The sequence below is a fragment of the Arachis stenosperma genome, chromosome 8 (assembly GCF_014773155.1).
Source record: "Arachis stenosperma cultivar V10309 chromosome 8, arast.V10309.gnm1.PFL2, whole genome shotgun sequence".
In the NCBI taxonomy this organism is placed as follows: Eukaryota; Viridiplantae; Streptophyta; class Magnoliopsida; order Fabales; family Fabaceae; genus Arachis; species Arachis stenosperma.
Window position 1 is genome coordinate 9,226,741 of NC_080384.1, and position 26,846 is coordinate 9,253,586.

Consider the following 26,846-nt stretch of genomic DNA (forward strand, 5'->3'; position numbering starts at 1 on the left):
TTGTTCCTTCACACGTTTGTCTGGGATAATTTTATGCACAAGCTGACCAACTGATACACTTTGGGATATTTTTGTTTCCAATTGTTAAGCATGTCACAGTTTGAATGTCTTCTATTTTGGATGTCTTCATTTATGTTAGCAGTGTATTGTTATTCAGGTGTTGTTCATAGGTGCTGAAAAATGGATGTGTCTTCTGACAAGTGTTGACAGATGTGTCTTTTTGACGAATGTGTCTTCTGAATGGATGTGTCTTGTTAACCATAGATGTGTCTTTCATATTTTTATTCGGATGTGTCTTCTGCCACATGTGTCTTATAATAATGTGTCTTTTTTTTGCTTGTATGTAATCGCATGTGTCTTACATGTTTCTACCTTATTTCATCGTGTCATCTTCGGAGTTGTCTCAGCATGGATGTGTCTTACACTGGATGTGGCTATCATAGTTATGTGATGTTAACATGTTTTTCTTCTCACGGATGTGTCTTTTGTTTGGATGTGGCTTGTTAACGACAGGTGTGTCGTCCATATCTTTTTCAGATGTGTCTATGTATATATGGATGTGTCTAATACCATACGTGTGTTGTAAGACTGACTTTTTTCATTTTGGTATTTGTATGTAATCGCAGATGTGTCTTCCCAGTTACTATCTAATTACATCGTCACTTCTCAAAAGTTGTCTCAGTACGGATGTGTCTTATACATGTCGATATTCTTTTAAAGTTATGAAAGCTTAAAGGTTTCAATGAAGTCTTAATTGATTCGTTATGAGGCATAACTCACACATTTTTGAGGTAGTAACCGTAATATTAAGATACACATCCTAATAACAAAAAAACTCATTGAGTAATGATATATCCTCAGCGTAAAAAATGTCATTTAAATTAATAACCTAAATACTTTGTAAAAAGATTAGTGGAAAAAATTAATACTAAAGAAGGCACGTGTCCATACAAATCCATAATCAAAAGTAATCTAAGTATGTCAAAATGAGTGTAACAAAGACAAGAACCCACCATGTCCTTGTGATTCAGTCGTTCTCACAGTAGAAATCGCCATTATGTTTGGATTGATTGTTCCATTATTTTCCTAAAAGGTGCAAACATGCATAAACAAGAAGTGAATAATACTTTCAACTTTATCCATCAAGGCATGCTAACATGTGGTTAGAAACTATGTACTGGTAGACACATACCTGAGGTGGATTATTCTTCTTTTTTCGCATAGATCTCTTAATGGAGGTGTCCAGTTCAGATCCAAGCCTCTTTAGTCTCGGTCAACCCTTTGTTGCGACTTTAGAGGGACCTTGAATGTCAGATGCAACACAAGCTGGGTCACATTGTGTCACCATGTTGTTCTGTATATTTGGAACACTTCTGGACCCGAAGTTCGCACGATAATCAACCAACTTGGCCCTTAACTCATCAAGACCAGAATGTAATATGGTCACCTCTTCTTCACATGTCACAAATTCCTGTGCCACATTAAAGAAGTGCATACACACTTTTCTAAATAAGTTGTGGCTTTTATCCGATCGCTTCTCGTCATGGCTACTCTTAATGAAAGTGTATTTTCGCTGTACATTCTTGCTCCATCGTAGGAGAACATAGCAAGATGGTACTCTGTCTACTCTGTAATAAAAGTAAACAACAAGACAGTGACAACAAAGAATACCTCTCAATGTAAACATGTTGCATTCGTACCAAATCTTGTGTGTCGATGGGTCAAACTCGACAATATTGTTCCAGGACCTAGGTTTTCCATATAATATGTATTGCTCTTTCACGATCACACGAAATAAATCACCCTCTTGAGTCACACCACGGACTAAATAATCCCCTTTTTTCTGAATTCCTATTGTACTTCCCTAAATTTAGAGGTTGTGTACTCACGCTGAAATTGTCTTTCAATTGTAGAACTCGATGAACAGGGGACAACTCCTTTAGAGTTTGCAGCATCATCTTCCAGTTCCTTTTGCTTCTTGTTCCCAAGCACGTTGTCATACTCATGCATGAATTGAACCAGCCCACTCTTACAATGCAAGTAACCACCGTAAAAGGCGTGCATGTTCTCACTCCGTTGAGTGCTTCTCATACCTGCCCAAAATTCACTTTGAAAATAGATTGGAACCCACATTCGACGTTCGTCATAAAGGTCTACATAACCAACAGAAAAAAAAGTAATAATCACCATACAGAGCTTCCATAACAAACCCACTATAAAAGATGAATATTAGAGCACAATACAGAACGAACCTGATAGCCATCTATTTCGCTCTAAGTTAAACTCAACAATGAATGCAGACCAATCCTTCTCGAAAGATTCCACAGACCTAGCATTCCAAATAGTGCCATGCATCCTATCATCTAATTTTCTGTATGTACCGAGCATATCTTCCGAGCTTATTGGGTATCTTCTTCATTATGTGCCATATGCACCATTGGTGGCGAGTATCTGGAAGGGCATTCTTGATAGCACCAAACATGGATTTGTACTGGTCCGTGATGATGGCCTGTGGAAGAGATTCCATGCACCTCAACCATTGCTTAAAGACTCACTCAAAGCTACAAATTTTCTCATTTCCTATCAAAGCACATCTGAGCAAAGTGGACTTGCCGTGATGGTTAACACCAACAAAAGATGCAAATGGAAGTCTGTGCCTATAATATATCCAGCCAAAATTACCAAAAGCATGCTAAATGCGAAAATCATTAAACCTTTGAATAGAGGCAAAACACACTAACATACTTGTTTCTACTGTACATTGTATCAAATGATACCACATCACCATAATATTCATAGGAAGCCCTGCATCTTGCATCTACCCAGAGCGCACTTTTAAATTGGTTAGCTTCATCTACATCAACTACATAAAAGAAATTTGGGTTGATATCTTTCATTCGCATGAAATAGCTAATCATTTTCCTCACATCTGCGTTTCCGTCAGCACAGCGCAGATTGCTCGTAATGTAGTTCCTCACATCATTTTCTGAGTAACCCAAATTCGACGAGCCACCAACCTCATTCGCCAGTGCGAGATAAGTCTTGTTGGGCCATATGCCAGGCTCATCGTTGTTCTGAATCACACACTTGGCATGCATGGTCAGTTCCTTGTACTAAGTGTAATGCACAGCTTGCTTGGCAGAACACGGGTGGGTGTGCTTCAGTTCTAGTTTGGAGACCATCTAATTATCCTTCTGCCTATCAAGCATGACGTACATCTTTGCTTTGCATCTGGTTGTTATTCTCTTTACCCGAGTTGCTGCCTTCACTCGAGACTCCCGATAACCTTCACGACTACAGTGTAACGATTGGTTAATGGGTATCTTTGAATCCTTCATGGTCTTGTCAAAGTTGGTATTCCTAATCCTAGTTACAAAGCCAACTTTCTTTGCATAATTAGAGTAAAACTCTTGTGCCCGCTGCAAGGAAACAAATCTCAATCCAACGTACGGGATTTCATCTAATAGAATTTCAGTGTGATTGGGTAACTGCAAAGCCATTCAGAAAAAAATATCATTCAACAAAAAAGTACTTAACTAATTAAAATAAAAAATTTCTAGCTTTTTGAATATTTCACACCTCATGAGTATCCCCTCATGAGCACATGAATTCAGCAAAATAAATAATATTTCACACCTCATGATTCACTGCCATTGCATCGTCCTCTACTTGAATAACGTTTCCAAATTATCTTGTCCACATGTTGTGTGTCATCTTCACTAAGCGATGGAACATTAACGTCGCAAGAATTATACTGATCACTACCATCATATGCTGTGCCGTACGATACTTCTTCACAAATTGCTTGTTCCATCGATATTATGTAGTCCACGTGCATTCAATGAAGACACATACCTTACCGAAGATGGTTGAGGAGAAGAGGGTTGCGTGACACCTTCAAAGACTCACGTTGCAGTAGATGTGGCCTCCGGGTGAAAGCGATGTCACCGTCGATGGATCAAATGACGGTGTTCCGGTGAGATGAAAAGTAACCCGACGAAGACCGTGACATCTTCAATCACTCATGTCGCAGTAGATGTGGCCTCCGGGTGAAGGCGATGTCACCGTCGATGGATCAAATGGCGGCGTTCCGGTGAGATGAAAAGCAACCCAACGGAGACCGTGACACCTTCAAAGACTCAGGTCACAGTAGATGTGGCCTCCGGGTAAAGGCGATGTCACCGTCGATGGATCAAATGGTGGGGTTCCGGTGAGATGAAAAGTAACACGACGGTGATGCAACCAGGGAGAAGAATGAGGATTAGGTTTGCTCGGTGGGGTGCCCTGTTGCGTTCGTAATTGGCCTCATGCTACGTTAGTTTGTTATCACTCCTGCACATTTCAAATTGCATTATACTGGACCCACCAAATCCCTAATTGACATAACAAATTATATTTAAATTAATTTTAATTAGTGTTGGTAATAGTTGGCAGATACAATTTTTGGTACCCTATACTTTTCCTTTATTTATATACTTTGTTCACTTTGAATGTATTGTTGCTTATTTTGAGAAATCAATTTATTTAAGTCATGAAAGTGATAGTAACATTAGTATTAGAGTTATGGTTATGAATTACTTATATTTTTATTCTTTGTTGCTGTTATAGTTTGTCTCTTTAAAATCAGAAAAAAGTAGTCAAATAGTGGGTCTCTCTGTAGCTGCGACTACCTTAGACATTGAGCTACACTACATGTAAATCATTTAATATATTATCTTTTTAAATTTGTTTGAAAATTTAATTGTTAAGAATATTTAGTGATTAATTGATTGCTTAAGCTTCTTTACATAGTTTGTTAGATACAAATTGTTAGTTTCATGATTGGTTGAAATGTTCTCTTTTGAACATGCGTGGTTGACTTCTAGAAATCCTTTAGAAGTAATAAGCTCTTGATTAAAAAAAATCACTTATAGTTAGTCTAAAACATATGTCAGTGTCTTTTATTTTTGTTGACAAAATAATGGACAAAAGGTGGACTAGTTTACCAAGACATACTAAGGGTTACTAACATGGTGTTAATTCATTTTTGGATTGCCTTTTCTAAAGGTAGACCACAAGGACAAGAAATTCTTTGTCCTTGTTCTATATGTAACAACTTTAGTTGGGGGCGAAGGTATGAAGTTTATGATCATCTAATAAGTAAGGGATTTCAAAAAGGTTACACTGTGTGAGTTCATCACGGCAAAAGGATAAGTTGCATTGATAGTGATTCCGATGAGGTTGAAGTCCATGAAGGATTTGTCGATGACATTCATGGGCTGCTAAACGAGACATTTCGGCATGTGCTTGAAGGAGATAAAGATGGTGATGGGCCAAACGAAGATGCAAAAAAGTTTTATAACTTGCTTGAAGAAGGAAAACAAGAGTTATATCCTGGGTGTAAAAATTTTTCGACATTATCATTCGTTATCTGAATGTATTTGTTGAAGACTCTTAATGGTTGAAGTAACGCATCCTTTACTGCTCTACATGAATTACTGAAAGAAGCGATTCCTCATTTGAATATTCCTGATTCTTTCAATAAAATCAAGGCCATGGTAAAAGATTTAGGACTTGGTTATAATAAAATTCATTATTGTCCCAACGATTGTATTCTATTTCGGGATACATATGAAGATTATGAATTTTGTCCAGTTTGTGGAGCTTCCAGGTACATAGAAAATGTTGAGGTATATACGAAAGTTGATAAGTTGAAGAAAAAAAATATGCCTGCAAAGGTTTTGAGGCACTTTCCCTTGATTCCAAGGCTTAAGAAGTTGTTCCTGTGTTCAAAACAGCTGAATCATTAAGGTGGCACGATGAACATCATTCAAAGGATGGAAAGTTAAGACACCCAGCTGATGGCCAATCATAGAAAGACTTTGACAGGCTTCATACTGATTTTTCTAAAGAATCTTGTAACATAAGACTAGGGCTAGCTAGCGATGGATTTAATCCATTTAGAACCATGAGCATCTCCCATAGTACATGGCTAGTAGTTTTGGTCGCATGCAATCTTCCTCCATAGTGTTGCATGAAACTAGAGTATGTCATGATGTCCTTGCTCATCCTTGGACCATGTTCGCCTGGAAAAAGTATTGATGTGTATCTTCAGCCATTAATTGAAGAGTTGAATGTTTTATGGAAAGTTGGAGTGAAAACATATGATGCTTCAAAGAATAAAACTTTTCAACTACACGCAGTACTTTTATGGACCATAAGTGACTTTTCAGCTTATCCTATGTTATCCAGCTGGAGCACAAAGGGAAAGTTAGCATGCTCTTGCTGTAATTATGACACCTTCTCTTGTTATTTAAAACATAGCCGGAAAATGTGCTACATGGATCACCGTAAATTTTTTGCTATGAATCATCCATATAGGATGGATAAAAGATCTTTCAATGGCGATGTTGAATTAAGGTCTTCACCAGCTTTATTAGATGGGGAATAAATTTTTGAAGACTTGAAAGATTTTGACAATGTATTTGGGAAGAAGCAAAAAAATAAAATTGATGGTCCATGGAAAAAAAGGTCCATTTTCTTTGAGTTGTCATATTGGAAGCAAAATACATTGCGCCATTGTCTTGATGTTATGCACATTGAAAAAAAGCGTATGTGATAACATTATTGGGACTTTATTAGACATTTCAGGAAAGTCCAAAGATCATGCTAATGCTCGTTACAATCTCAAAGATATGGGCATAAGAAAACTTCAACCAAATGAGATAGATAGTTGCAAGAAAGCAAAAATTGCTAAGGCTTGTTTTAACCTTACTACTCAAGAAAAAATCATTTTTTGTGATATTTTGAAGTCAGTAAAATTGCCATCTGGTAGTGCTTCAAATATTTTTCGGTGTGTTCATGTTGCTGAAAAAAGATATCAGGCTACAAAAGTCATGATGCTCATTTTATGTTGCATTATTTGTTGCAAGTAGCTATAAAATGTACAATGCAGAATCAAGTAGCTGGCCCTTTAATTTATATAGGTTCATTTTTTCGTTTCTTGTGCCAAAAAGTTGTTGAAAATGATACAATAGATCATTTGAAAGTAGTATTAGAGAAATTTTATGCCAATTGGAAAGAATATTTTCTCCTAGTTTCTTTGATATAATAATACATTTGCCTATTCATCTGGTAAACGAGTTGAGGTTGGGTGGCTCAGTACAATTTAGGTGGATGTACCCCATCGAGAGATATTTGTGTCGGTTAAAGTCCTACGTTCGCAATAAGAGCTGCCCCGAAGGTTCAATTGCTGAAGGATATTTAGCCGAGGAATGCTTGACATTTTGCTCAAGGTATTTAAGTCCTGATGTGGATACAAGGCTGAATAGGAGAACACAAAATTATGATAATTGCAGTGAAGCTGAAGTATGTCATGATAGCTATTTTGTATGCTTGGGGCGACCAATTGGTGGAAAGAGGAAACGGAAACCTTTTTTTCTAGATACCAACTCAAAAATGCAAGATCATCGGTACATCTTATTCAATTGTGATAAAGTTAAAGACTACATACATTAGGTATTTTTCTTATATATTTTTCAGCTACTAATTCTTTATTAGCAAATTTAACTTACACACTTTTTACTTACTTTAGATAGTATGAGGATCATGTCAACAATCAAACTAAAGGTAGAAAATGAAAGAAGACAAAAACTCTAAGCCATGATTTTAGTGAATGGTTCAAAGAGCGTGCTTCTCATGAAGATGTTCCGAAACAACTTAAAGATTTGTCTAAAGGCCCAAACACAGTTGCAAAACAATTTTCTAGTTATGTAATCAATGGCTACAAATTTCAAACTAAAGAATATGATGCTAGCCACACAACTCAAAACAGTGGTGTGACTTTGGTGTGCGAAATACCAAGCTTTGCTAGTACCAAGGACAACAACCCAATGACAAAAGCCGTAACATATTTTGGTGCAATAACTGACATAATTGAGTTAGACTATTATGCATGTTTTAAATTTGTTCTCTTCAACTATGATTGGTTTGATTTTAAGAAGAGAATTTTGGTCTAACTTCAGTTTATTTTAATAAAAGATGTTATCAGGATGATCCTTTTGTATTAGCTTCACAAGTCCACCAATGCTTTTATATTCAAGATCTTTTTAACAAAGACAAGCATTATGTCATGGACACAGTACCAAGAGATTTATTTAATATGTATGATGGGCATGATGTTGAAGCTGAAGAGTCTAATCAAAAGGACACCTTTGATCAAACGAATAATTTGTTTATGCCAAAGGATAGTTGTGAAGTTCAATGGACTAGAGAAGACATGCCAAATACAATCCTTGAGAAACCTTCACTTGTTCTACAACAAGCTGAATATGATGATGATTTTGATTTTTAAAGAGATTTCTCTTCTCAACATAGAATAATTTTTTTCTTTTATTTTTGGTGTAGTTGTTTATGAACAGGTGCATTTCTTATAGATTCTTGGTTCTTTTAATATGTGAAATGGTTTTTTACTATTATGTGAATAGTTTTTTTAGGTATACTGGTCTCATTATTTTATTTTCTTTTCAAAAAATGTTCAAAAATTCATTGAACATGAGATAGATTCAAAGTCAAGAGCTAAATTACGTGCAAAGTTCTTGAAAAATATGGAAGTTAAGCGAGAAAAGATTTCTTCTGGTCAACAGCAACATTAACTACCACCACCATTTAAGAGGATAAAAATGCTTAGTGATAGAGAAAGAGAGCAGAACTTAAGAAAAAATGGTGTCCAAGCAAATGATAGGCAAAATTTTGTAAAAAAGCCAAAAAGCTCTTACAAAAGAAAAAGGGCAGAATTTGAAGAAAAGTAAAGTACAGATGGAAGCAAGTATGACTCACTCACAAGGATCTACTTGTAGACAAGAAAAAGAACTTCCTTCTAAATCTACTGCTATGGCTCATAAGAATACTAGAGAAGTAGATTCTAGAATGAGTCAAGATTTGAAGAGAAAAGAGACCACAATTGTAGATGATGTTGAAGAGTATGGCAGCTTGCAAGAAAGGCCAACCAAGAAGGGATAACATGTCAATTTTCTTCAATTCCGATTGATACATTTCTTAAACTTAACAATGAACATGATGGTGAAGAGCAATTGGATGAAAATGAAGGAGATATTATAGAGGAGCAAGATAAGGATTATATTAATCCAACTGAGGCTGAGGACATAGGCAATACTTTAAAAAGTAAATTTTTTGTCTCCTTGAAAATATTTTATGACATCATTTCTTTTTAAATTGACTGCTGTGAAAGATTTATATATGATAACTTCTTTGTATAATAGATGCAAGGATTGGAGGAGTCAAATTAGGATTAGATTGAATGTGCTATACCCATTATTAGTGCAGGTTGTGATATATTTTTTAGTAGTTTTTTATATTTTATCAAGTATCTATCATTTAAATGAGATATTTAAATATGAATGTTTTTTTATTTTTTTAATTTAAAAATTATTTAACAAAAATAAATGGTGCAGGTGCAGTGGTGTTTTTTAATTATTGATAAAATAGAAGTGCAATGGTGTTTTTTAATTATTGGTGTAGTGGTGTTTTTTAATTTAAAAGATGTAGATGAATGGAGTTGGCATAAAAAGAGAGTATTATATTTTGACAATTTCCTTAATTGCCACACATGATGGGCACATAAATAGAAATTCAGAGCTATTAGCATGCATAGCAATATATGTATTGTTTAATTTGATATCAGCATATTCTTTTTTTCATATATGAACACTGAATCAGATTTAGCATGTACTTAAAATCAAATCACATAATACACTACTCATCCAAATGTTGACCACTTGACCCCCAAATAAAAAGTAGTGTGTACCTTACTAGTTACTAGTAGTGTTCATCTAAAAGCAGGGTTCTAACTAAAGATACAGAAAGAGACGCATGACTACTTCTTACATATGATATGCTTGTGCAATTTCGTAAATAAAATAACAAATTATTCCAACTATTTTAAAAATATTCATATTTTATTATTTAAAACTAATTAATTACTGAAATATTGTATTAATTTGACTATTAATTAGTTCATTGTCAACTGAAAATTAATTTGATTATATTATAGCTTAACTAGATTTATTTTTATGAAAACAAATGCTCTTTTTATGTTTGAATAGGAACAATATCTGAATAGAAAAAATAAAATTCTGTCTTAGTCTGTAACTCTTTTTTATACTTTGACTTTAATTTTAGAAGCAACTCCTAGTTTTCTACACAGCTGGAATAAATCATTAGCAATAGTGAGAAGATGGAATTTTATTCATTTGGCTAAATTGATGAAGCTTTTTTTTTCAATTAAATATATATAAATTAATAAGAGGGATGGTATATAATTAGTATCTTTGTATAGAGATAACAGTGAAAAAAACACAAGGACCTATACAATGCTTGAAGATTCATGCAAGACAGATGAAAGATAGAGAAGAAATTACTCTAGATATTGAAGGAGAGGCAATTGGTCTTACTGATGAAGTTGTAAACAACTTGAGCAAATTTTTTGGAACATTGGCAAGGAATTCAAATTTTTGTCCATTAATTTATATTGGAAGGGGATTAAAGATAAAGAAACCATTTGGGAATATGTTCAAGTGAGAATATTAGTCTTGTTTTTTAGAAACTATTTGAGAATGTACACATGTATTTTAAATATTATTTGCTAGATTCATTATTCCAACTGAAGGAAAGAGGATAGTCCTTGCTCGTATCAATGACAACTGGAGACGGTATAAGACCACAATCAAGCAAACTCATTTTCTGCCATACAAATGTGTTAATGAGATGCTGAAAAATCGTCCTAAAAGCATACTTGGGAGTCATTTTTGAAAGTTAATTGCTTATTGGAGAATTGAGAAAGTTAAGGTATGACATGTGAAACGTATTGTAGTCTGTTTATGAAATTCTGAGTTATATACATTTATGAGTGAAAATATGATGATTTTTTATAATACCTATCTCTTGCTATGTAAAAAATGTCTACGCAGAATAAGAAAAATAGGGCACAACAGAAATTTAGCCATCAAAAGGGACTAATAAATTTTGCAAGAATACGTGCAAGATTGGTACAATTTTTTATTCATTGTGCATTTGTATGTGTATGTGTATATGTGGTGTGTGTCTTTGAGTATCAAGTATGTGTTGATTTTAGAAAATAAACTTATTTTAACTCTATATAAATGCTATTTGAACTGGACTTATAGGCTGCTTCTAAGGAAAATAATGAACTACCTACTCAAGAAGAAATGTTTGTTAAGACTCGCCAAAGCACAAAGGAAAAATCATTGGATGAAGACACTTTGAATGTTATTGTAAGTATTGGAAGTTAATTTGATTAAAATAGGTTATGAATTTCTTGTGTCTTGGTAATTTGTCCATCATTTGTGGTTACTTTTATGCTTGCATTTGAGTTAAAAAATGTTGATACTATTCTTAATTGTTATTATTTGTTTTGATGTTGTCAAATGATATATGTTTTTAGTCCAATTATGTAGTTACTCTTTATTATTATTATTATTATTATTATTATTATTATTATTATTATTATTATTATTATTATAGGCACATTTGCAAGTTGAGAATAAAAAGTCTAAAAAATCAGCAATTAGAGCTTTCCAATCTATATTTGGGAAAGAGAAGGTAGGGAAAGTGCGATGTCACGGAAGAGTTACCACACCAACTTTGTTGAAGAAAAATGAAGAAATTGTCACCCTTAAGCAGCAACATGCAGCTGAGAAAGCAACATTAGAGGGTAAAGTTGATATGATGCAAAAAGAAGTAGATGAACTAAAATTATTTGTTAAGATGATGCTGCAACAAAAAAGTTCAAGAGTGGACCTTGAGATGTTAGCTGCTCAACTAGGAAGCACTTTAGGCAATCCGAACAATGATGCGCATGAGGATGTATTATTTATTGTTAAAGTTTCTATATGTTATCATATCTTAAATAATGGTTGATTATGTTGATGTTGAATTCAATTGTTTTGTGTATCTAAATAGAAGAATGTTATGATATAAGTCTTCTCTCTCTCAAATATTTTTAGTAGACATTATTAGTATTAAAGATATGTAGTTTTATATTTGATTTTTTTTTACAAGAAAACTATGTTGAAGGGAAAATCGAACTTGATTAAGGTTAAATTTTTAAGAGCAAATGTTATAGAGTAAAAGTCATGAACTTGTAGACATGATGATAAATCTATTTGCTACTTAGCTATTTCAACTCTTTTTTGTTATATTTTTTGAAAAATTAGATGATATAGTTCGAGGTTGTCATGATAGTATTGTGGTATTTTGAAAAATGGTGATGATATAAGTACAAGTAGTTATGACCTAGACTAGTATTATGTTATTTTGAAATGATAATATAATGTGATTATGGATCTTACAACAATTTTTATAAGTCAAATTTGATGAGAAATGTTCAATTATTTTTCTTTAGTGACTTTATTCAAATAGTTTAGATTATTTATTGACACTGAATAATTAAAAAAAATTGAAATTAATTTCATTCACGAGAAAATTACTATTGTAAATAAAGAATTATATATTATAAAAAACCGTTATCAAAAGTTACAAAGGACAACAGTTTTAAAACCGTTGCCAAAAAACGACACCAACGGTAACGCTTTAAAACTGTTGTCTTAGATGACTATAAAATGGCAATGGTTTTGAAACCATTGCCAAAAAAAAATAATGGTAATGCTTTAAAACCGTTGTCTTAGACGACTATAAAATGGCAATGGTATTAAAATCATTGCCAAAAAATGACACCAACGGTAACACTTTAAAACGTTGGTGTTGTGAATAATATAACTACCACAGTTTAAAACCGTTGAGTATATAGTTACGGTTTTAAACCGTTGTATCATAAAAGAGAACGGTTTAAAACTGTTGCTTGTCGAGTAACGGTTCGAAACCGTTGTTTAAATTTTTTTTCAAAATTGTTGCCTATACCAGTACCTTTGGCAACAGTTTTTTTGTTACGATTGCCTTAGGTAAAAAAAAATCGTTGTCTTTGAGCATTGGCAATAGCCGCCCACAGGTCAAAAACCGTTGCCAAAGTGTTGCCTAAAGTTTAGGGAACAGTTTTTCAATCTACGGCAACGGTTTTTGACCGTTGCGAAAATCCTTGTTTGTTGTAGTGTGATTTTCTTTCTTCTCACTTTTCTTTTCATCCAAACAAAAGAAAATTTTTTCTCTATTTTCTTTCTATCTATTTTCTCTTCATCCAAACAATACATAAATAACTCCATTTTTTCCTTCTATTTTCTCTCCTCTAATTTTCTTTCCTTCCGTTTTCTTTCTTATATTTAAACAAAGCCTTAGAGAAAAAGATGATGGATGAAGGAATAATACCCTCCTTACGCTGTATTTGTTTAGATGGAAAATAGGGAGAATTTAACATGGATGGAAAGAAATAGAAGGGAAATGTGAAGTTTCACTTGTTTGGTTTTGAAAGAAAATGTGAAGGGAAAAATACAACAGTAGCAAAAAGTGAAAGGGACCCACCAAAAACTTTTCTCCCCAACTAAGGTGAGAAAACAGAAGGAAAACTCATTCCATTCCATCATTCCAAACCCTACCCTTCTCGTTTTCTCGAAAAGTCTTCTTCAACCTGGGATTCAACCGTGCATGCTACCCACTTCCAACACTATCAACCACTGCAACTGTTACCAACGGTCCATTCCTCCACCACTGGTCAACCATTCTAGTCACAGCATCTTGCATCTACTGGTAAAATTAGGTAAGTTTTTTATGTTGCTCTTATTTCACCTTTCATTCTTTAGATTCATGAATCTGTGTGTTTGAGATTTAATTATGGAGTATAGGGACAAATATTACATTTAGGTTTGATTTATTAGTTTGTTAATTTTCATGTTTATAAACTGTTTGATAAAATGCTCCAATAAAAAAATACAAACCTACTTATTCATAAGTTAATCATAGTTGAAAAAAATGATGTGTGTATAGACTATAGATAAATTTTTGATGTTGCTCTTATTTCACATTTGATGCTATATATTGATGGATCTGTGTTTGTGATTCAATTTTAAAGTATATAGACAGAGATTATATTTTGGTTTGATTTATTACTTTATTAATTTTCATGTATGTAAACTGTTTGATCAAATACTCCAATAAAAAAATGATGATTCATAGTTTGTAAACTTTTATGTCTATAAATTATTTGATAAAATACTTCAATTGAAAATATAACTGGTAAAATAAACTTGGTTTAGGTAAACTAATTGATTTTGCAGGACACACAAAAATTATTATTATTATTAGGGAGCTAAGTTATAAAACGATAGAAATTAACAACTTACCTTTCACAACAAAGTAAACTTGGTATAACATATAACAAATTAATTACTATCTTTATGTGAATAGTCTTTATATGTAAAAAAAAATCTCTTTTATAGTGTTTAATAATTTTCTTCTAAAATACTCTTTTCTATATATCCATAATTTTTTTAAACTTTTATGTAATTTAAACCCAAAACCACATTAACACCTATTAGTTGCTTTTGTTTTCTGTGTTTTTTATTTTTTTTCTTTCATATGTAGTTTATGTTTAAATTTTTTCGAAAGGTATAAAAAATTGTTATCTTTCAATTGTTTGAGATTCTTTTACAATTAATTGTATTCTTTGATTAGGAGGTCATATATATAAATACTAGTTATTTAACTGCATTGTTTATCCTTAACATATGATGCTATATTTTTTGTTTTTGTTGGTATTGTAAATCTTCAATATATACATTTGAAACTACAAAGTGCTTGTTAAATGGATAAGGCTGATCATGAAGAAAGTTTTTTGGTCGCCAATATGGAAGACATCTTTAATTGTGATTTCCCATTAAACCTTTCCTTTAAGTTTGGGGTCGATAATCAGGAAATAATGTTAACCCTTGAAAACCAAGAATATATATTAACAGTTTTGAGGGAGGATTGGAAAAGACGACAGAAGTTATGCACAATAACACTTATATGTTACATCGTACACATGTTATATTATTGAGATTTATGTCTACGCGGGTTGACAAATCCATCTCCCATAAATTGGTTGGGCGAGAACAAATTTGAGCTACTTTAATGCAACAGTTAAGAGAAACTCATAGGTGTCGTGAAATCCTACGCATGGGCCCTTATGCATTTCTTCAATTGTGTGAGAAATTAAGAGCAACATGTCAAGTGAGAGATACAAAATATGTTACAATAGAAGAGCAAGTTGCTAGGTTCTTGTATATAATAGCTCATAATGTGAAAACTAGAACCGTTTCTTTTATCTACCACCGGTCTAGAGAAATTGTTAGCCGCCACTTCCATGCTGTGTTACAGGCAATTATTTTACTAGAAGATGAATTTCTTCAACAACCATCTGCATCCATTATTTCTCCGGTGATCCTTCACAATCATAGATTCTATCTTTATTTTAAGGTATGGACATGTACAATTACATGAATAAATAATTTTGATTGATATATACAATTCCATGTTACTTTATTAAATAATGGACTATTATTTAGGATTGTATTGGAGCCATAGATGGAATACATTTTCATGTCAAAATACCCATAGCAGATCAACCTAAATTTCGAGGGAGAAAAGGCTGACCGACACAAAATGTATTAGCTGCATGTGATTTTGATATGAAGTTCACTTATGTATTAATGGGTTGGGAAGGAACAGCATCTGACTCAATAGTTCTTAAGAATACATTATCGAGGGATGATAATCTTAAACTTCCACGAGGTTAACATGTACATAAAACTATATTGTCTCATTAGTAGGTAAAGATTAGTAGTTTGTGTGTTTATACTAGATTAATCATTTTAAATGATGGATTCTGTAGGAAAATTTTATCTTGGGGATGCTGGATTTATGCTAAAGCATGGATTAATTACCCCATATCGAAGTGTAAGGTATCACTTAAAAGTGTATGCAAGACGTGGCCCAGAAAATGAAAAGGAATTATTTAATCTTCGTCATGCTTCATTGAGAAATGTTATCGAAAGGTCATTTGGAGTTTTGAAGAAAAGATTTGCAATAATCACAAGTGGCACTTAACCACATTATGACTTCAAAACTATGACTGAAATTGTGCTAGCTTGTTGCATATTACATAATTTTCTAATGCGTGTAGATCCTGATCCACATCTCATAGCTCAAGTTGACCGAGAACTACAAGAAAATAATCCAGAAAATGATGAAATAGTTCGACATGAACAAGATAAAGACTATAGGCGGGGAGCCATGTTAAGGGATGAAATAGCTGCTCAAATGTGGGCTGACTATCAACTAGGGCTCTGATCACTCATTTAAAAAATTTTGCAAATAAAGTTATTAGTTGTATTATGTGTGCATTGAGTTGATATTATAACTTTGATTTGTTATTATTGAATTCATGTTACCTCTTTATGTGTTATTATATTCTGTTTAATGACTTTGGTATGCAATTATTGAATCAACTTGTCACATGTTGTACTTATGAAGTGTATTGAATTTTTATTTGTTGAATAACTGATAAGATAGTTTAAAAATAGTTTGATTTAAGATTATGGATGTTATTTCTATCCACTTGTTTTGTAGATTGACAAGTGTTAATGGCAAAGAGAGCATTATGCCAAGGTGAGGCCACTAGTTGGGATACCCTAAGATGGACCGACGAAATGGATACAACCTTCATTGATGCTTTGATTGAAGAATGTCGCAAAGGAAATAGAGTGGATGGCACATTTACTACAATGGCATATGACAATATACTTTCACTTTTGAGATCTATCTATGGTAACTACCTCCGCAAAGAGAATCTTAAGAATAGACTCAAGACTTTAAAGGATCATTTTGGAATTTGTTATGATCATTTTCATGGGCTTAGTGGATTTACTTGGAATCCAATCACAAAGATGTTTGAGGCTGAAGCTGAAGTTTGGGAGAAATTGATTAAGGTAAACTTTATGCATTTACTCTCTTTTTTGGTTTTAAATTTCACTAGTAAATATTGAAGAATTATTTCAATAATATATATTTACATATAGACACACTCATAGTAAATATTCTTCTATTTGATTTAGGCAAAACCAAAGGTGAAAAAGTGGATGCGTACTCGAATCAAACACTATGATAAACTGTTTGAGATATATAGTACAGATAGGGCAATAGGAAAACATGCTGAAAGTGCCAAAGAAAAAGTGAAAAAGTGGGGGAAGCATAAAGAAACAATTAACTTGAATGATGATGCTAGTTTCTTAAAGATGGAAGATGAGTGGAATGATGAGCCAATTACTCCTCATGCTACTAGTTTTACAATGGGTCATAGTTCTAAAATTGGTTTATCTAACCAATTAACTGGCTCTCAAGGTACATCATCAAGAGGTATTAAACGCAAAACAACCATGAGTGATAAATTAGAATAAAAAATGGAAAGAATGAGTCAAGGCATTCAAGCATTGACTAACATGATGAAAGATGGGAATCATTTTTATGAGAGATCAATTAATATTGCTGAAAAGCAAGTGTTAACAGCTGAAGAACAAGTGCAGGTAGCTAAGGAGCAAGTTCAAATTGCTAAACAACAAGTGCGAATAGCTGAAAGGGCTCTTGTGATTCTTGAGCAAAGTAGGCCTCGAATTTACTCTGAAAATGACATGTGGACTAAGTTAGAAAATTTAGGTGTGATGCCAGAATTGCGCATGAGGTGTTACCGCTTTTTATGCAGAGGAGATAGAGCTAAGAGAAAATTTTTTGGTGTCCCAACTGACGTACGTCTTGCCACATTATATGAATTGATGAAAGAAGCAGGTGCACTCTAGGAACAATAGTCCTAGTATTGTGGCTAATATTTTGAAACTAGCACAAATATCACTTTAAGATCAAGAAAGGTACTAGTATCTTTATATTTTATGGGTAACATATCTATGACTTAATTAAAACTTATAATGATAATACATCATGTCTTTGTATTTTGTGACTTTCATAACTATAACTATTGTTAACTATGCTATTAGTAATGAGTTAGTCAAAGAAGTCTATGCTATTAGTAATGACTTGATCAAAAAAATCCTAGTATTAAGTTTGTTAGTTTCATATGTAAATTTTGGTTTTAGCTGACCTTAGCGCGTGTTATCTTGTAAAACTTTGATGTGTATTTGTAAGTGTAATATAAGACATAATATATTAATCAAATGATATAATGTGATTGGTTAGCCTCTTTAAAACGATGTACATATAATTATTGATTTAGATATTTCTTCTTCTTGAAATTATCTCCAATTTATGTATTGGGATGAGTAATAAACAAAAATAAAATTTATATCTAAATAGATTATTCTAATTTTATTATTATTATTATTATTATATAAAATTTATATTCCTAACTTGTTATATTATAAATATAATTAAATTTTGTTGTTATTATTTAATGACATTTATAAATATTTATATAATTATATACATAATAACATTACCATGTAATATGAAAGGTAATATTATCATTATATAACTTAATTCATTTTTTTCTCTATTTTTCTTTTCAAATAAACAAACATAAATTATTTATCTTTCAATATCTTTTCATCTTATTTTCCTTTCATTCAAACACACCCATAAAAATTAAATATCACTTTAATTTCTTTTCTTTTTATTTCTTTGCAATCAATTTCTCTCCTTCCTATTTCTAATTGAAGTGAAATCTGCTTTTAGCATACTAAGAAAACGATAAATAAAATTAAATGGAATTGTTCTAACAAAGAATTGTGTTTATTTATATTTAATTATTACAGGTTACTTGTCTTTCAAACATATAATTTATTTATGATTGTAAATAGTATTCCTCACTTTTTATGTGAATATTTTAGATTAAATTAAGCTCATTTATATTTTATAAAATCATATATATATATATATATATATATATATATATATATATATATATATATATATATATATTAAAAGTCAATTATATATATAATTAATATTAAAATATAAAATATATATTAATAATCTATATTAAAAACATTATAATAATTATTTTTTCTCTTCTTTTCAAAAAAAATCAAAAGACATTTTTTTGAGAGTCGTCACCACCATACTAATCACAAGTCCACGATTAACCGTGATCATCTCTTATTGTTTCTTTTTTTTTTTACACTATTCTTTTGTTTCTTTTTTTATTTTTTTTCTTTTACTTGTTTCTAATCTTTTTGTCTCTTCTCTTTTACCTACATTCTTTTTCTTCTTTTTTTTTCATGTTTTATTTTCTTTTCCCTTTCCCTTTCTCTCCCTTTCTATTCATTTTTCTTTTCTATTTCACCTAGTTTTATTACTTTTCTTTTTTATTTCACCTAGTTTTATTACTGAGTTTAAGTTTTAATAATTTGTTAATAATATTTATTTCTCTTTTTGTGATGCTTTTAGTTTTCATTATGATAGTTTTTTGTATTTTGAAACAAATTAATCTCTCCAAATTTAGGAAAAAAACACTTTGAAAAAAAATTTTGTTTATAAAAATATTTTTTTATTCAAAAAATATACAAAAATCTCTTAAAAAAAAGAGGTATTTTATCATATTGCTTAACTTACAGTATATCTCTATAGATTTAGGAGTGAAAGAGATTTTCACTTGTTTCTATTTTCACTCATTAAAATTATTTATAGTCAAATATTATGTCTTTTATTAATTTATAGTTCAATATATAAAATATTTCTTTTTTTTTCTAGATTTAGAATTTGTGTTTTTTATGTTATCTATAAGTACAGTTTAACTACTTTTATAAATAAAAATATTTTCTTTTATAAAACAAATGATGTATATACACTAATTTAATAATTAATTTTTTATGTGGTATAATATTTTTGTTTTTGATATGATATAAAGAGTTGTGGTCACATGTGGAGTTTTTTAAATTTTGATATGAACCCTTTGATGGAGTATAGCAGTGATATGGGGTTATTGGTGTTTTACGGATTTGTGACGGCTGGGTAGAAGAAATCGGTGGTACCGAGTGGTAGGAAGCAAATCGGAAGCACTGATTTCAGGACGCAGATAGTGCACAAATCGGTGGGATCGATTTGTGTTCCCTGTCCACGCGTCACGCATGTAATTACCTCCCGTGACTCGTGACTCGTGACTCCCTCATCCAAGCCTGTGACTCCCTCATCCAAAAGAGCAACCCCCATTCAGTAGTATTCCTTTCACTCTCTTTCACTCTCGTATCCCTTTCACTCTCTTTCACTCTCGTCTCCCTCTCTTCAACACACACTCAACCCCACCACTTGCTTCCTGCATCACCATTGTTGGACCACAACAATTCAAAAAAAAAATGTCAAGAAGACCAAAAATTAAAGACGTAAATCAAACAGAGCTTCATATTATTAATTATCTTGGAGATCCAAATTATGTAAGTTTTTATTTTTTAATAATCTGATTTAATAATAATAATAGTGATAATATTAAATTTGATTAGCAATATATATTGTAATGGCACTAAGTAGAGATTACTCATGTATGTGTGTATAATTTTATTATTAGGTGTTTAGAAATAGAAATTAAAATGAGAATTAATCATGTATGTATGTATGTATGATATGGTATGGTATGATAAGCTCTATAGAATAATTGAATTTTTTTATAGTTAATGAATGAATGAAAGAAGAAGGAGAATGATATCAGATCTGTACATACTCCCTTAGAGTAGAATAATATTGTTGTTGTTATTATTAGCAGTAGTAATTGAGTTTAATAATTTATTATGATTAATAATAAAAATTTAATAAATTATTTTATTTATGATCATTAATAATTGAATTTTAATTCATTAAAATTTAGACAATAAATTAGTAGTAACTAAACTTAGATTAAAAAATTATGATGTGCTATAAATAATAATAATAATAATAATAATAATAATAATAATAATAATAATAGTATGCTGCTTTATGAATAATAATAACAATAATAAAATTAGTATGCTGTTTTACGAATAAATAGTTTATCAGTCGTGAAATTATTCTGGTTAATTAGTTAAGGTTAAATAATTTTTGTTATAAGGTAATGAATATGATTGAAGGATTTTTGTATAACAGATTTACTGTGTATGTTTAAAATGCAATTATGCTGGAATTAGTTATAATGGACATGTAACGATAATTGTGTTTTTGAGAATATAGTTATATTATACTGGTACTTATAACGGAAATGGGATATTGTAGGATTCACGGATGTTGATGTGTGATCATTTAAAGCCGCCGGATCCATACAACCAAATTGTTGAGTCACACTTACGCGAGACTGGATTTTATTATGTATCCCTCATATGTTTGCAATAAGATCTGTCCGTAATAATAAATCTTCAATACAACTCTATCATCCATAACACTACACGTACTTGACTATTCTCAACCTCACAGAAATTTATTTTACAAAAATGAAAGAGAAGATTCAAAGAAGAGAAGAGAAGAGGAAGAACATTAGCTGAGACCGGCGATAAAAAAATGGGAGTTCTGTAAGCTCCTTCCAGTTTTTCTATGCATTAATGGGTAAATCGGAGGGACCGACCGCGTGAACTCCTAAATCGGTGCGTCCGATTAGTTCACCCTGGATTAAAATAAAATTTTTTGCCGCCAGTAATCGGTCCCACCGATTACTGCACTCTTCGGGTAAAATATTTCACCTCACACAAATCAGTGCCACCGATTTCATGCTGCTCAATGTCTCTCTCACACAAATTGGTGCCACCGATTTTATGTTGCTGAACGTCTCTCTCACACAAATCGGTGCCACCGATTTGTGTTACTTCTTCTTTATTTGAAATCGGTGGGTCCGATTTCTTCTCCCTAAGATTCCAACAAGCAACGCCGTCATAACAGTGTAAATCACCCGTAATGATCATATCCCAACATAACTCACACCCCCAAATCATATCAAAAAAACAGCCCTACAGATAGATGTTCATTAATAAGGTATTTGTTCATGTACATAAGAAAGGTGAATCTTTTGCTTCAATTTTTATTTTGGCATATACTTAAACACTTCTATAATTTTTATCATACTAAATATAAAAATTTGATTGCCACTTGTAAAAAAAAAAAAGTTTATTAATTTTTATCATACATTTTACTTATTGTTTATACCTTTCAAATTATTCTTTTAAGCATATAATTTTTTGAATATTATTTTTACAGTAAAAACTAAAAAGCAATAGTTTGGGAGGCTCTAGAAACGAAAAGAATAATTTCAGAGGGAGCAGAAGAGAGAGAGACGGGGTATCGACGGCGGTGCGGCGGGGCTGCTCGAAGTACAAAGAGCGGAGTTGAGCTCGGAAAGGAGGAAGCAGGAGGACACGTGGCTTTTACTCAGATAGAGTAGTCAGAAGTGGGTGTTTTGGGGAATGTTGAAAGCAAAATTGTTACTGATCTGATAGCGAAACGTGTCGGTGACGTTTATAATCTGCACTCTCACTCCACCACTGTCCGATTGAATCACACAAAATCATTCCCCACCGTCCGATGAATGGACAGATGGTTCTTGCTTCTTCCTCAAGATTTACTTACATACCCCCAGCGCGCAGTGCGTTCTCTCCGAAGCACATGAAGCAAATAATTTCACACTTTTCTTTCTTCTTTTTTTTTTTCATAAGGACTTCATTATTGAAAACATTTTTTTAAGTAAATTCTTAACTAATTAATGATTGTAAAAGTGTGATATGAAGAAGAAAAGAGATGAGGGAGATATTATTATTGGGGAAGGAGCAGTGAGGTCTTTTGATTTGAACGGTGGCGTCTGCTCTAACTTGGACAGACGACAGTGATATTCATATTCTCAAGAATGAAAACGATTTTTTCCTGATTCCTTATTCTCCATCTCTTTCCAGTTTCCCACACACAACTATTCTTTCCTTCCATAAGTATGTAATTTTTGCTGCACTTATATTAATATTAATAATAAGCTCCTCTAAGAACTGCATCAAAGTTTAATTAATTTCCTTCCAAAAGTTGCATAAGAACTTTCGAAGAAGGTAGCTCAATCACGAGGCCATTCCGCTTAATTAGTAATTACCATCTCTACAAGAAAAATAAGATTCGTTAATTATCAGGCTAGTCCAATTTCGGTGGAACCCACTTATCGATCTCTTATTTTGACATGACTTAATTTACTGAGACTGAGACTTGATTACATAACCAAGCATACCTTGAAGGTTGAGTTTTCCTTTCATATACAACCAAAATAATTCTGAGCACTCATCAGCAACTCTATTCAAAAGTCAAACTCATGATCACCTTTAAGCATGCCCTTCCTAGTTATAGTTCTATTGTTCCACCATCAAAGCCGTTTACCACGCTTCTTTTGCCTCCTGATTCCGCGCAGTAAGTTCCATTGTTCTTGTTGGGCCTTTTCTTTTTTAAATATTATTATTTATCTGTATTTAAAAATTTTTTAGAGAAAAATCATAAACACTTTAAAAGACACAAAAAAAAAATACTCAACTTCTGGACTAATAATATTTATTTATGATTATTATTCCATTTTGAAGTTGAAGATTTAGTAGGCATTTTGTAACCACACTAAGTCATAGAGGCATATTCAATAATAAAAATGTATATATAATTTCACAGCACAAAATGGATTAGTGGTGTCGGCTCCTGTTCCATAAAGCTAGCTTTCAGTGGAAACAGATCGAGTTTCATTAAATAATCAATTTTTATAAGAGAATATATATTTGGTACGAGTCAGCGCAAAATCGCACTAAGGTGATGATTTTGTGATTCGGGTACAGATTTTTTTAACAGTGCACATTACATGAGAGTAAGCATGCAATCCTCAGTAACGTTTTTTAAAGGTATTTCCAGCTTTGGCATACAGCTTTAACCCATTTGAAGCCCAACTAATTTAAATTAGTGGGACCACTTCAATAGAATTATATATAGAAAAAAGGTGCAATGCATAATATTATTCTTATTGAAGCACATATCCATAAATATGAAAAAAATCTTGAGAATATGAGATGTTATTTTACTCTTTAGGCTGGCCTAATAGAAATTTGTCATTTGGAGACGGCCCAAGCGGTTGAAGAAGTTGTAGCAGACCCAATTATCAAATGGATCAAAAAAAAAAAGAAAAGAGTTAGACTTATTACCAAACAAAAAAAAAAAAAAAAAGAAAAGAACGAGTTAATCTTGATGCATGGTCTTCCAAAACCTATATTATTACTATTCCATTCTACTTCTTCCATTGATGAGTCATGCATTTATGGACTGCTAATTCTTCTTCTACATTTAACATCTAAGGTTTCATAGATAATAATTCAAGTATTAGAGTGAAAGTTATATCGAAATTCAAAGGTTATAGTCGATAAGCTAGGTGTCATAACTCATAACATACAATACTTTTGTGTTAATTTTTCTTTTTTATTTTATTTTATTTACCATTTTCTTATTTAATTTTCTCCCTCATGTATGTATTTATATTGACATGCTATCATGCTATTCTAAAGTTTATGCAAAATCATCCAACTAAGCTCCTTTAAAACAACAAAAAAATCTTATTATAACAAAAATTTTCCTAAACTATTTTAGGAACCATAGACAATCATAACTTGTTTTTTCTAGCTTTAATTTGTTTACGGTTTACATTCATTAATTACTGTTGGAATAAATATATAATATTAAATACAATAAGTATATAATTATAAATATTATACATATAAAATTATAATATAAAATTAAATAAGTTAATTTTAAATTATTTTTTTTTTAATTGCCATCTCCCCTGACAGGGACGGGAACAGCCTTCGGGCTTTCCTGTTATTTTTTTTCTAAATTATTCAAAGTTCATTTGATTCAAATTCTTTAAAAAAACCAAAAAGAGTAACAAATTTTGTTTGGCTGTGAAATCCTTTCTGTACATACCGCCAGGGCTTCAAATCCCCAATCCAATGGTTAAGGATCTTACCTAGCTATCAATTGTGTTAAGTTTTGCTGGTTAAACATATTTTTTATCCTTTTTTTTTTTTTTGTTCAAAGCGTTTATCAAACTTCTTTCTTTTGGGGGACTGGTATTGATCAAAGTTATGATGAACTAAAAAACAGTTTAACATTGTTTTATTTTAATGCTTTATTAATAACTTCGGCTACAAAGAAATTCAACATTTGAAAAAAAAAAAAACCTATCGTAAGGAGGGTTTTTTTATGCTATGGGACCAGAGCCCAAGGAAACAAGACCCAATCGTAAGTATTTAGTATTTACAATATGGAAAACAAGAGCTGGGTCAACAATGAAACAAGAGCTGGAGAACCACATAGATTTGGGCCATCGTTTTATTAATAACTATGTTGGGCTTTTCCCAAAAATAGAAAACAAAAATAAATAAATAAAACTATTTACAGCGGAGGATCCGTGGCGCAATGGTAGCGCGTCTGACTCCAGATCAGAAGGTTGCGTGTTCGATTCACGTCGGGTTTAATATCCCGATCCAAAGCTACCTCTGTGGATCACCTTTTTTATCTTTTTCGCTTTTACCTTTTATACACTTGGATTTTTCAGGAATCCCTTTCATAGTAGTTTAGTTCATTTTCAGAGTCCATGTTACAACTGGATTTAGATTGTACTTGGTCCACAACAGTACAAAGCGACACGCCTTGCTAAAAGTTTTCAATAGTTAGGCCTACAAAAGCCCATATAACTCAAAACGCTACAAACAAAAAGATACATTGATTTCAAATGTCATGGCCCGTTCAATTCTTCATCATGTTTTGTCTTTTTGGTTCTTCATCCTTATCATCAATTCCCTTTCATTTTATTTTCTCCTCATTTTCTGTTTTGCTGCATGCTTGTCTTCTGACTTTAGTTGAAGGGGACAAAGTGAGCCCTGTTCAAAAAATAAATAAAAAATTAAAAGTAAAATAAAAAAAGGACAAAGTGCACAATTGTTAATTACACGTAAAATCAAATCGGTGTGTATATATGAAATAATTGTTTATCAATAAAATAAAACATAAAAACAGGAGTTCTAAACTCTGATGGCAAAACAATAAGGAAACACTTACACAGATAGTAAACATTTTTTGTTTTTCTTGCATTAATATCATTATTTAAAAAAAATAAATTATTATTTGTACCCAAAAAAGATATAGATGCTGATAAATTTACCCATATAAAAAAGAAACGATGATTGTAACTATGGAAAATGATCTCCGTGTGTCCAAAGTACCCAAACATTAGTTACGCAATTAGTCCGTTAGTATCCGAATTTACGTGGCAACAAAATTCCTCCAAACCTATCTACGTGTGGACAAAAAAGTTCTTCACACTACTGTGTGCCCTAACAGAACTCAATTGTCATCGCTACCACCTCCTAAAGTCGGAGAAGATGATCGAAGCACCTCCATTCCATGACAAATAATTCTCCCGTATAATCAAAACAATTGTACAAAGTAAAGCATTATGGAAAGCATTTTGCCGTCTTTGCTTCACGAAGAATATAGGTATGCCATTATCAATTTTAAAGAAATCTCTTATGTCATTATTTATTAACGATCAAAGCACCACTGTTCGTTTCTTTATATTATTATTATTATTATTATTATTATTATTATTATTATTATTATTATTATTATTATTATTATTATTATTATTAAGTAGATTTCTTTTATATAGGGTTAAGTATGATTTTGGTCCCTAATGTAGAGGCTGAAAATTTCTTTCGTCCTTCGACTTTTTTTTGCTCCAAAATGGTCCCCAAAGTTTCAGTTTGTTTTAAAATCGTCCTTTTTACCAATTATATTTTTTTATTACCAAATTACCCTTTATTAAAAAAATTATAAAATAAAATAAATATAAAATAAACAAAAAAAAGAAAAAAAGA

General features: G+C 31.8%; 4 protein-coding genes and 1 non-coding gene across 5 annotated transcripts; 2 read left to right on the forward strand and 3 right to left on the reverse strand.

The window, feature by feature from the left end:
- Positions 1-1,273: 1,273 nt before the first annotated feature.
- Positions 1,274-2,527, reverse strand: LOC130945334 (protein FAR1-RELATED SEQUENCE 5-like). The gene is made up of 4 exons (XM_057874066.1): positions 2,382-2,527; positions 2,253-2,329; positions 1,886-2,153; positions 1,274-1,628 (listed from the first exon to the last, which is right to left on the reverse strand). Exons 1-4 carry the CDS (start codon positions 2,525-2,527, stop codon positions 1,274-1,276), a joined length of 846 nt encoding a protein of 281 aa, XP_057730049.1.
- A 24-nt stretch (positions 2,528-2,551) lies between these two features.
- LOC130945335 (protein FAR1-RELATED SEQUENCE 5-like) lies at positions 2,552-3,098 on the reverse strand. The gene is made up of 2 exons (XM_057874068.1): positions 2,746-3,098; positions 2,552-2,657 (listed from the first exon to the last, which is right to left on the reverse strand). The coding sequence occupies exons 1-2, from the start codon at positions 3,096-3,098 to the stop codon at positions 2,552-2,554; spliced, it is 459 nt and encodes a 152-aa protein (XP_057730051.1).
- An 84-nt stretch (positions 3,099-3,182) lies between these two features.
- LOC130945336 (protein FAR1-RELATED SEQUENCE 5-like) lies at positions 3,183-3,814 on the reverse strand. The gene is made up of 2 exons (XM_057874069.1): positions 3,701-3,814; positions 3,183-3,488 (listed from the first exon to the last, which is right to left on the reverse strand). The coding sequence occupies exons 1-2, from the start codon at positions 3,812-3,814 to the stop codon at positions 3,183-3,185; spliced, it is 420 nt and encodes a 139-aa protein (XP_057730052.1).
- Positions 3,815-16,589: 12,775 nt separating this feature from the next.
- On the forward strand, positions 16,590-17,402 carry LOC130945337 (L10-interacting MYB domain-containing protein-like). Its single transcript, XM_057874070.1, has 2 exons — positions 16,590-16,934; positions 17,061-17,402. The coding sequence occupies exons 1-2, from the start codon at positions 16,590-16,592 to the stop codon at positions 17,400-17,402; spliced, it is 687 nt and encodes a 228-aa protein (XP_057730053.1).
- A 7,970-nt stretch (positions 17,403-25,372) lies between these two features.
- On the forward strand, positions 25,373-25,444 carry TRNAW-CCA (transfer RNA tryptophan (anticodon CCA)). The gene has a single exon. It is a non-coding gene; the product is annotated as a tRNA-Trp (tRNA).
- The last annotated feature ends 1,402 nt before the right edge of the window (positions 25,445-26,846 follow it).

What these genes read in the sequence shown, in the direction of transcription:
- LOC130945336 (XM_057874069.1), bottom strand. Translation starts at nt 3,814, where the DNA reads ATGGAACAAGCAATTTGTGAAGAAGTATCGTACGGCACAGCATATGAT. An exon ending in GTGAAGATGACACACAACAT is followed by an intron (nt 3,489 to 3,700) that starts GTGGACAAGATA and finishes ATGGCTTTGCAG; the next exon opens with TTACCCAATCACACTGAAAT.
- LOC130945335 (XM_057874068.1), bottom strand. Translation starts at nt 3,098, where the DNA reads ATGCATGCCAAGTGTGTGATTCAGAACAACGATGAGCCTGGCATATGG. An exon ending in ACAATGTACAGTAGAAACAA is followed by an intron (nt 2,658 to 2,745) that starts GTATGTTAGTGT and finishes GATATATTATAG; the next exon opens with GCACAGACTTCCATTTGCAT.
- LOC130945334 (XM_057874066.1), bottom strand. Translation starts at nt 2,527, where the DNA reads ATGGAATCTCTTCCACAGGCCATCATCACGGACCAGTACAAATCCATG. An exon ending in AAGCTCGGAAGATATGCTCG is followed by an intron (nt 2,330 to 2,381) that starts GTACATACAGAA and finishes TTGGAATGCTAG; the next exon opens with GTCTGTGGAATCTTTCGAGA. An exon ending in GCGAAATAGATGGCTATCAG is followed by an intron (nt 2,154 to 2,252) that starts GTTCGTTCTGTA and finishes TTGGTTATGTAG; the next exon opens with ACCTTTATGACGAACGTCGA.
- LOC130945337 (XM_057874070.1), top strand. Translation starts at nt 16,590, where the DNA reads ATGGCAAAGAGAGCATTATGCCAAGGTGAGGCCACTAGTTGGGATACC. An exon ending in TTTGGGAGAAATTGATTAAG is followed by an intron (nt 16,935 to 17,060) that starts GTAAACTTTATG and finishes TATTTGATTTAG; the next exon opens with GCAAAACCAAAGGTGAAAAA.